We start from the raw sequence: 11,833 nt of genomic DNA on the forward strand, positions 1-11,833 counted from the left end.
TTTGTCAGAAAAGAGGCCAAACACACAACCGACTCATTTCTGAGAATCAGATCTTTTGATTCATTTGTTGTTTTATGTCTTCATGTGTTCCCAAACCTTGTGATTTGATCTTTTAAATCGGTTTTAATAAATGACAATGCTGAATATTCTAATCAAGATTATGCTTTTCCATAGCAAAAACTTTTCCATGCATTTAGAGCAGGGCTGTCCAAACTCGGTCCTGGAGGGCCAGTGTCCTGCAGAGTTTAGCGCCAACCCTCATTAAACACACCTGAACCAGCTAATCAAGCTCTTACTAGGCATAGGAACTTCCAGTCAGGTGTGTTGAAGCAAGTTGGAGCTAAACTCTGTAGGACACCGGCCCTCCAGGACCGAGTTTGGACAGCCCTGATTTAGAGAGACTCAGACAAGTGGCTGACAGGTGTTAGCTTGATTTATTTATTTATTTTTTTTTTCTGCCGCCACCTTGATATAGATGGGCGAATCTCACAAAGGATGTAAAAACAGGTATGGGTATACAAAAACAAATTATGTAATGCAACAAAAATAATATGTGAAGTAAGTATTATTCAAGTGATAGTATTAATATAATATAATATGATTTTGAGTATTTGTTGTAATTTTATTTTATTTATTTATTTATTGTCTGGCTTATATTTCACCTTTACACAATAAATTACATAAGTAAATTGTATAAAAAGGTATTTTTACACCATGATAGTATTTGTTGTACTTTATTTGATGCTAATTTATAATATATAATTAATATAAAATAATTTGGAGTATTTAACGTTTATATACATGTACATACATTATGTATATAATATTTATTAATTTATATCATTTTAACAAGACCTCATCTCACTATAATGGGGTCTAATTAATACAAAGAGTTTGAGACATGACTCATCGTTCTCTAACTGGTAAATTCATATTAGAGTTATCATTTATTAGATGATGAAGTTTCACCGTGATAATTCTGCATGTCAGATCAAAGAGCAAATGAGATTTACACCTTCTAAAAATACCAGTGTGTTCATAGTAAGACAACACGTTTCTAGTTGTAAGTGGATTACATTAGTTTACTTGCGAGGAGAATGCAGCACAGCACGTTCGCCTCAGTTATCGTGGCCATTTTCATGCAATCGACATTGTGAGTTTTTGACAAAGATGGGTCAAATTCAAAGTGATGAAGATAAGGAAGTGGAACTAGCAGACATCCAGCCTCTTTATACCAAATTGATGAGAGAGTGCCCAAGTGGAGCCCTGCATCTTCATGAATTCCGCAAGATCTTCGGAGTTCAGAGCACATCAGAAGATGAGGCTTTGTACATGGAAACCCTCTTCAGATCTTTTGACACAAACAGGGTAAGTGTAAGAGTTGAAAAGGTCAACTATTTTTACATAACTTATTTAAAAATGTTAAAATGCAAGTTTCTCATTTCCTTCAAAATTGAGTGCTGATTGCAAAGCAGCTATTTCTATGCATAATCTGTGATTATTTGCATGTGTGATCAGCTGGAAATCATTCGTGTCTATTTGCAGGATGATGTTATAGACTTTATGGAATTTGTAGCAGCCGTCCACCTGGTTCTGAGAGGAAAACTGGAGGACAGACTCAAATGGTCTTTTAAAGTCTACGACAGAGATGACAGTGGAAAGTTGGACAGACAAGAAGTCAAACGTGTTATAAAGGTAAGAGTGATCTTGAGTCTCACCATTCTCATCTTTTTTATTCCCTCTTCTACTGGGTTTCTCGCTTTTTGCTTCTAGGTAATTTGCCAACTTAAGAAAAACCACATCCACATGACACCCAGCGACATTTGCGACAGGATATTCAAACTTTTGGATGAAAACAATGATGGTAAGTGCCTATTTTTCCTTTCTCAAATAAATAGTTAAAGACTAAAACAGGTAATATATTGGGGTAAACAGCTATTATCATGCCAAATGTATGCAGACAACACATTCATAACAGCTTGATAAAAATGTTATTTCGAGCCATAGGCTTTCACTTTTCTAGGAAGGCTTTCCACTAGATGTTGCATGTCTATTTAGGGATTTACTTCTGTTGGAGGACAACAGTGAGGTCAAGGGCTAATGTTAGTTGATGGGGTCTGGCTTACAGACAGCCTTCCAGTTCACCCCAAAGCTGTTTAGTGGGATTCTTGTCTGGGCTTTGTGAATGCTATTCAAGGTCTTCTACAGCAAACTCAGTATATTTCTTAAAATTCTTATACTGTCATTGTATACATTAAGATTTGTCATTACTGGAATTATTCAGTTTTGACCATATAATGTATCCAACAGCAAAGCGCAGAAGATGGGTTGACCATTTATATTGTTGCATATCAATCTTGTTATCTTCAACTATGAGTATACTTATATCCCATGGTTGGTTTTATTTGCTTACATTAAGGTCACATTAATTGGAAATAGTCCAATTTAATTATGAAATAATAATTTTTTTATATATGTATGTGTGTATATATTTATATAAATTATTTAATAATAAATGAAAATCATTTCATAATAAATAATTTCATAATTAATTTGCGTGTGTGTGTGTGTGTGTGTGTATATAAATTACTCATGAAAAAATATTAAATGTTACATTTTTAAAAACTATGAATATTTAAACAGTGAATTAAGCTTAAACCATTTGCGTCAAATGATTTATATAAACAAAGCCTGACTATCCAACCATTGTGATGTCATTTCCACCAAAGATACAGTATCATTTCCTTCAAAAAATTATCATTTCTATTATTTTGATCATTTTAAAACATAGCAAGGAGTTTGAAAATATTATTTAAACTAGCAAAAATAAGACATCTGCTATTTTATTCCATAAATGTTTAATATGTCATTTCCATCACAGAAAACACACAGTAAATCATTTGAGATGTGGTGGAAACTGGAAATGATTTGTTGCATTAGAAAAATGTATGAAATCTCCTGAAATTTATGTAGATATTAGATACTCTTTTGGACACTGATAGACAAAGTAAATAAACCTATGGGTGTTTCAAAAGGTTATTTACTTTCTAAAAATCCACAGGACCACATCGATAAGTAAACAGCCTTATATAATAATCCCATGTGTGGCAGCCTAAATATATGTAGGCTTAGACTGTTGCTAAACTAAGCCTGTCGGTGGTCAGAGAGAGAGAGAGAGAGAGAGAGGGGTGGGGTTGATGTAGGAATTCATTAAAGACTCTTCCTCTTCATTTACAGGTCAAATATCCCTGTCAGAGTTCATGGAAGGGGCACAAAAAGATGCCTGGATTATGGACCTCTTAAAACTGGACACTAATGCACGGGGCTGGTTCAAGGAAAACTGGGGGAAAAAAACATGAGTTTTCAATAAGGTCAAGGCCCATGGGGCAAAACCTGCGTGACCTTTTACAATCCTTCAAATGTTGGGGGCTGCAAACGGGAGAGACCTGGTATGGAGGTCAGAAAATATTTGCCTTCTGTCACGAGCAAGTACGTGCCTCATCATACACTGAGCACTTGATGTTCAACCAGTCTGCACATGTAACAGCGGCTCACATTTTCTTCTTGGTGTGGTGCTGATGCTGATATGTAATTACCCAAAAATGACATTAAAAGCATGAATCACATGTTTATAGAGGGAACTATAATTATGATCTGCAGTCAGCTTTACTATTTTATATCCTTTGTATGTAAGAAGCATTTTTTAAAAGTATTTATTTCATAATAATTGTAAAAATAATTATTTAAATAAATATTACATAAATTAATATAATTATCAAAATTAATATTTATATATTGTTTATTTGTCTTTACAGTATTATTACAGTGGTGATTATTTTATACAATAAAATATACGGTGTGTCTATATTATTTGTTTATGTTCATACATCTGTAATTTTACTATTTAAACCAATTCATTTTTATGTAAGAAACAATGTTTTTTTCACAATTATGCTATAATCCGATTATATTCATATATTCATATTTATTATCATAATAATTTATAATTAAATAAAACAGTAAAATATTATAACATAATACAGTATAAAAATGTATATTAATATTAAAATGAATTATATGAAATTATTACAGTGGCGAAAATTTCATATACAATGTTTGTACTTTATTTGTTTGTTTGTCTGTTTAACTAATAACTTACAACTTTTAATGCCTATGGAAGATTCTTCCTTTTTTGTGTGTGTGTGTGTTTTTTTTTTTTTTATATTTATTATATCTTAAAGGTGCTGTGTGCTGTGTGTTTTTCAATGTAAAATGCTTTCTCCTATTCCAGTTGTACATCCCAATGTGCAGCGTATAAACAATATGCAAATAAGTGTTGTCCAATTCTGTGATATTTTAAACAATAAGCGCTTTTACATGCAGGATCTTACACCGATTATTCCCGACAGCATGTAAGCTCATGTAGACGCCTTAAACTGTTTTTTTTATCAGGTAAATTTCATAAACTGCATGCTTATTCGATGTGGGTTTGAGCGGCGTATAAAAATGTATATTAATATTAAAATGAATTATTATATGAAATTATTACAGTGGCGAAAATTTCATATACAATGTGTGTACTTTATTTGTTTGTTTGTCTGTTTAACTAATAACTTACAACTTTTAATGCCTATGGAAGATTCTTCCTTTTTTGTGTGTGTGTGTGTTTTTTTTTTTTTAATATTTATTATATCTTAAAGGTGCTGTGTGCTGTGTGTTTTTCAATGTAAAATGCTTTCTCCTATTCCAGTTGTACATCCCAATGTGCAGCGTATAAACAATATGCAAATAAGTGTTGTCCAATTCTGTGATATTTTAAACAATAAGCGCTTTTACATGCAGGATCTTACACCGATTATTCCCGACAGCATGTAAGCTCATGTAGACGCCTTAAACTGTTTTTTTTATCAGGTAAATGTCATAAACTGCATGCTTATTCGATGTGGGTTTGAGCGGCTCAACATTTCGCAATAATGCTAATCTTTTTGAGTGGAACAAAATGCTTGAATGCCACAGCTTATTATGCAGTGTTGTTGTAGAATCTATGTGCACGAATAAGAGCTGTACTCAAACGATTCCACAGGAAACCCAGCCTGGAGCCAGAAGCGCATTTATAATTCATGTCTGTAGGAGTTCACATATGCCAAGTTTACAGGACATGTGACACACAGGCCACTCATGCATGTGCATGCATCATTGTACAGAAATAAATGTATTTTTCTATGATTTATTGACCTGAATTGGAAGACAGATTTACTCCAGCATGGTGCCTCCCAGTATGTGATGTGTTCACAGATGGTGCTTAGCAATGAACTATTTTTAACAGTGACATAATTCAAACAATGTTTTTTTTTTACCCTTAAGCCTAAATGGAGCTCATCCTTTGGCCGAACCACAATTAACCCCTATAAATCATCTAGATAGGGCCTTTTAGAGAGACTGCATTCCTCAAATTAATTTGTAATTCATTTACTTTTACTTTTCCTTACACGATTTCTCTGTGATGAACAGTTAACACACTTAACATGGTGAGTATCTATCTGTCTGTCAGTCAGTCTGTCTGTGTGTGTGTGTGTGTGTGTCTGTCTGTCTGAGGACTATCTATTTTTTTTCAGGCCCTATTTTGTATCAATTTCATTTTTTTTTTTTCATATAATTTCATACATATATAAATTAGTTACGTTGCATATTACATTGAGTTACTCTTAATTAATATCTACTACAGGAAATTCATTTTTTTAATTTCAGAGGTGATTTGTTGCTGTTTCTAAAAGAAATCATATAATTTGAATGAAGGTGAACTTTTGACCTGTAAATGATTTGTGGTTCTGCATATTTAAGATGTGGGTTATTGTCCTTATGTAAAGATATTGCATATTGTAATGACCTAAAGATGGATACAGAAAACATGCCCCAACACCTCTGGCTGTGTTTTGTCCTGTTTTTCCAGTTTTCACTTCCGCAATCTTGCATGTAACTAAATTTAGACTCATCACTTCAAAACAACTGTAGCTTGTATCTCATTTTCTGTAAACTCACTGGGGTTTGGTATTCCTGAAGGATTAAATCAATTTTAATCTAAAAAGCATTTCTGTTGCATCAGAGAGCTTGAAACAGATCTGTTGTAATATATCTTTTTAACAACCTTCTGAAGCAGTTCCTGGCAGTTTATTCAAAATTCATGTGGCTTCCTGGACCTCCATAACAAGCGCATTAAAATTCTCCATGACATAGTTCTCCCAGTCACCAGGAAAATGCTGTGCACCAATAAAACACACGGGAAAAAAAAAATAAAATAAAAATAAAATAAACGCTGTGCAGAGACATGGAGTACAGACACTCTTAATATTCAACAAAACATAATGAATAAGTGCATGAAAAATATACGTTTTACAAAATACACTGTTTAATTTGTATTTATTTGATATATGTGCAATATTTATTTTTACTAGTATTTTTTATATTTAAAAACCAGGTCATCATGTTTATATGTCAATGCATATAAAATCTTTTATTTTTTTTGTACTTTTCTTATTTGTATTTTGCATATATTAATTCACATTCAACAATATATATTAACAGTGTCTGTAATTTATATTAGTCACAATTATATTATATTTTATTGTACTTTCTATTTATTATCTTTGTATTCCAGGTTATCAGGTTGTTTAATATTTTATGCATTTATTAATATCTGTCTTCTTGTTTCTTACTAGAAGAGATTTCAACAATGCCAAAAAAATGTTTTGATTTGTGCAATCAAACGTCAGAGATTTTGATTTGAACTTCAATATTTTTCTTCCAGTTTGCTCTAATGTCTTACAGTAGGTCAGCGATTGTCTTATTTCTTTTCATTTTCATTTCTCATAAGGAATTCTGATGCATGTCTGAGAACTCACCTGAGTCTCCTGAGCTATGAACAGCGACTTATGAGCAATAAAATATTTTTTGAAGACAACATTGTGAAACTCATTCTGATCCGTATCCAAAATGCACCATTGTGGCATTGAGAATGGATGCATCTATGTTTAGTGAGGAGGAATTTCAGCTATGAGACAAAGGCAGTAGCAGCAGAAGAGCAGAGGACTGAGGTCACATGATCCAACCACCAGAGACAGAAGCGCTTCAATGTGGAACCACTATAAATCCATGTTTGTTTTTATTCACTAGAGAAACCCTGGCAGGAGCTGATCCTGTATGCATGAACACAAGTGTGTGGCTTTACTTTGGGGTCAAATTTGCCCTCAAAAGTTAGCTAGGATTGACATAACCTTTTTATTGTAACCATATATGTGTGTGTGAGTGTGTACAGTATGTGTCACTGTTGCTGGGGAGGCTGTTGCTCTAATGTGATGACAGAATGGTATGACGGCTCTAATGTAAAGTGTCAATCGTTTGGGAACACACAGCAGTTTTATCAGCAGCAGTCATATTTTTTTACTGTTAAATATGGCATGAAATCCTGCAGCAAGGGTCTTTATATTTATCTTGTTGGTATGCTTGTGCATTTGTTTGGCTACACACACATGTACAAACATTCTCGCAGTCTACTGTTGTCCCTTCAGGGCCATTTGGACTATGGAAAACAGAAGAACTACATAACAGTCAGAGTTTACGTATACAGTTACTATGTGTAGAGTAGCATACTGCTATTCTTACTATACAGTGGGTACGGAAAGTATTCAGACCCCATTCAGTTTTTCACTCTTTGTTATATTGCAGCCATTTGCTAAAACCATTTAAGTTATTTTTTTTTCCTCATTAATGTACACACAGCACCCCATATTGAGAATTTTTTTTACAGTGTACCTACATACCTCTCTCTCTCTCGCTCTCTCTCTCATAAGCTCATCATCATAATCATAAGCTCCAGTCAGTATGTAAATGAATATTTCAGGTTACAAGTGTAGCTTTACTGTCAGTATGTGCAGTGAGTAAAACAAACCGAAAATGCATTTACTGTAGTGAACTTACAATGGAAGTCTATGAGGCAAGCATTGTGGGTTTCTGTGATTTCATTGGCATGCCATTGATGCTATCGACACAGCATAACTGTTTAACCTGAAATAAGAGAAAATGGTATCAGTGATAAAAACAACATGAGCAAATGTGTGTGTGCGCGGGCACGCGCGCAAGTGTGTGAGAGAGAGAGTAGCTCTTTTACCATCTACAGTCAATACTGGTGGGTCTGTCAGTGTGTCATTAACAGAATGTAAGGCCAGGTGGCAGGCCGTCGCTATTGTACGTTACTGGGTGGCCTCCAACTGACACGTTGCCAAAATTTAGGCCTCTGGAGAGTCAAACGAGGGAGATTGTGGATTATCTCTGTGTGAGCTGAAGAATGCAAATGGCCAGCTGCCCTTGAAAATTTAAATTTTGACTAACATTTGACCTTAAAGGCACACACAATATGTAATTTTCGCCGCTGGAGGGCACGTATTCAAAATAAACAAATAGACAAAGGCGTAGTTTGATGACGCTGTGACTGAGTGTGGAATCATGGGAGTTGTCGTCTTCATCCCCACAGCCGATGCAATCCGATGGGACTCGGCAGAAATCATGTTCATGGATGAGCTAATGATTTATTAACGTAATAGGATGAAGCAGGGTGAGGCTGAAAGCCGTCGAAGCGAAACGAGGCCGCTGAACGAGCGCGACACATGGCTGGAAAGCAGCAGAGCTTTTATTATGCCACAGTCAACCGCTTCCGTTCCTTCCGATCGTGCGTATGTGGGGGAAAAAAAGCAGCGCTGTTTTATCATACTAGATACATTTGAAAGTTCTGTTATTATGCTACTCTGTGCGGTCGTCACCGGTCTATTAAAACGCACAACATATTAAAGCGTCTTTGGTGTTTCCATGTTTTCTACAAAACAAAACTGGAAATCGAGGGGTTATGACGTCATTAGCAGGCGACACAATGACACTGGACACGCTCCGTGTCACTAGTTAAAATTGCTTATTTCTCTGGATTTAAACATTCTTCGAAACATTTGGGACAATGTAAGTACACAAGTCAGCAAAATATATAACACTTTTCTAGTGGTTTTTGGATATTTTTATAAAAAAATCTTACATATTGTGCCTTTAAGACTCAATACAAGTAATCCAGTTACTGTGTTATTGTTATAACCTTGTGTAAAAGCCATTTTGGCATAAGACAGATATTTATTATGTAGCACTATCCCAGACTTGGTTACAAAACAGGGCCTGAAACTTTTAAAAGAGTTTTTTTTTGTATATGTATGTATTGTATGTAAGTACATACATACTGTACTTACATACACACATACCAAATATATGCTTGAAAAAGGGAAAGCTATGTTACAATATTTTTAGCTTTATATAAAATTTTACCTAAATTTGCTGTTACTCAATAGGAGCTTGCAAATTTGGGACACAATGTTGGTTTGTAGTGTACAATAGACATATATTGAAGGCTAGTCAACAGAAATATTGAGAAAATGGAATGAAATTACAGTATTTATTTGTCGTCCCACCAAATAATGTTAGTTGTTGGGTGTCACAATTTTAACACAGCAGTATTATTTGTGTACTATTATAATATTTATTCATATTTTGAATTAGCATATATTTTTGTTTTCAGTTTTAAATTTGAGTAGTTATGTTGTGCTTTTGTCATTTTCTTTAGTTTGTTTCTTAATATATTTTCAATTAAGTAATTGTTTTAGTAATTTTAGTACTTCAATTTATTTCATTTACTTATTTCATTTCTCATTTATAACTCAAGTTTAAGTTTTTATCTTATATTTTATTTTATTTTGTCTGTATTTCAAATATTAAAACTAATAATAGTATAATAATAATCAAAACTTTTATTTTTAACAATAACAACACTGTGTAACGGTTGCATTGCATAAAATCCATTAAATGTAATATATTTAGCTTATTTTATGTAATATATTATTGGTCATTCAAATAAGTTTATAACTGAAAGACATTTTTGCCATTAATTAAAACTTAAATTATGTTTTTGCATGCTAGGAATTGTTAGAAACAGCTGAGAAGGTCAAGACATCACTATTTGATGTTGTTAAAACTAGTTCTTTTTTATGCTACAGTAATTGTATGTTAGATAATAGGGTATCAAACATGTCTAAGAGTTCTCACAATGTAAAATATGGGATTTGTGGAGATAAAAAGTAATTAAACGTACTTCGTGCCACGTGTCATTGTTAGCAGCACAATGCCGTTCTCTTGACACAATGCAATCAAGTAGCATTTACGTCCATGTAATTATTAGACCACCCACACATACAACAGCCCTACAAACATCACAAAGTGTGGCACATTGTCAATTTCCTAGAGGCCGTGATTTTCTTTTGGGAAGAGACGCTGAAAATCATTCCTCTTTTGGTAGGCTTTGGTTGTAAAGTCCACACCCATATGGGGCGGCAATGTGCATTTCCTTTGAAGGAGCCAGAAGTTCCTCACAACTGACAGATAACAGACAACAGACAAATGGTCATTCGTCCATTATGACCAATGCTCGGCGTCTTATTTATAACGGCCCCAGGGATGCCATTCTCTCCCAGTGAATTGGCCACCTCTCTTTCCAACAATAGTCCACACTGTGCTCGAGAGCCATAAATTATCTTCTAATATTAAATGCAACTGTCAGTGGACAGGCTGCATTGTGAGACCCGTTCCAATACTCCATCTTCACATGGGACGGCCCACCTTTGAGTGATGCAGGGTTATAATGTGTCCTAAAAAGGCTTGAGGTTCTGAAGCCCTTGTGACAAGGCTCCTATATAAATACAGGACAGGTGAACTGGCCGCTCACTCTCTTATTTTCTACCGCTCTTGAGGGAGCAAGTTTTCCAGGCCTCTTGTGCAAGCTCTCCTGGGTGAGTCTACTTCAATGGATGGTTTATTTTAAACAGGTTGTTGGACTACAGCAGATAGTGTAGCAAAGCCTGGCTTTTGGATATTTGGAATGTTAGTTCATTCAAATTTGAAAATTCTGATCCAAACCTGTATGACTTGGTGGATCAAAAATTGAGATATTTTGAAGAACTTTTTATCCATACACTAACGTTCAAACTTTGACCCTTGATCAACAAATCAGCATACTAGAATGATTTCTGAAGGATCATGTGACACCAAAGACTGCTGAAAATTCAGCTTTGCCATCACAGGAATATATTAAATATAGAATATATTAAAATAGAAAACAGTTCTTTTAATTTGTAATAATATTTCACAGTTTTTCTGTTTTTCCTGCATTATTGATCAAATAAATGCAGCCTTGGTGAGAATAGGAGACTTATTTTAAAAACATTACGAAATCTTAATGCTTTCAATATGAATATATCTATTTGAATTGTTTCTGAAACTATCCATTATTTTGGGAAGAAGTAGTTTAGCCCTAAAAAGATGGGATTTGTGGAGTTAAAAACGTCATTGAACGTACTTGTAGAGCATGCCACGTGTCATTGTTAGCAGCACAATGCCGTTCTCTTGACACAATGCAATCAAGTAGCATTTACGTCCATGTAATTATTAGACCACCCACACATACAACAGCCCTACAAACATCACAAAGTGTGGCACATTGTCAATTTCCTAGAGGCCGTGATTTTCTTTTGGGAAGAGACGCTGAAAATCATTCCTCTTTTGGTAGGCTTTGGTTGTAAAGTCCACACCCATATGGGGCGGCAATGTGCATTTCCTTTGAAGGAGCCAGAAGTTCCTCACAACTGACAGATAACAGACAACAGACAAATGGTCATTCGTCCATTATGACCAATGCTCGGCGTCTTATTTATAACGGCCCCAGGGATGCCATTCTCTCCCAGTGAATTGGCCA

General features: G+C 34.5%; 1 protein-coding gene across 1 annotated transcript; it reads left to right on the plus strand.

Moving 5' to 3' along the window:
• The first annotated feature begins 902 nt into the window (after positions 1-902).
• On the plus strand, positions 903-3,659 carry guca1g (guanylate cyclase activator 1g). Its single transcript, XM_016441047.1, has 4 exons — positions 903-1,368; positions 1,546-1,695; positions 1,774-1,864; positions 3,238-3,659. The coding sequence occupies exons 1-4, from the start codon at positions 955-957 to the stop codon at positions 3,357-3,359; spliced, it is 777 nt and encodes a 258-aa protein (XP_016296533.1). The 5' UTR covers positions 903-954; the 3' UTR covers positions 3,360-3,659.
• The last annotated feature ends 8,174 nt before the right edge of the window (positions 3,660-11,833 follow it).

Source organism: Sinocyclocheilus anshuiensis, unplaced genomic scaffold (genome assembly GCF_001515605.1).
Source record: "Sinocyclocheilus anshuiensis isolate Anshui unplaced genomic scaffold, SAMN03320099.WGS_v1.1 scaffold115, whole genome shotgun sequence".
In the NCBI taxonomy this organism is placed as follows: domain Eukaryota; kingdom Metazoa; phylum Chordata; class Actinopteri; order Cypriniformes; family Cyprinidae; genus Sinocyclocheilus; species Sinocyclocheilus anshuiensis.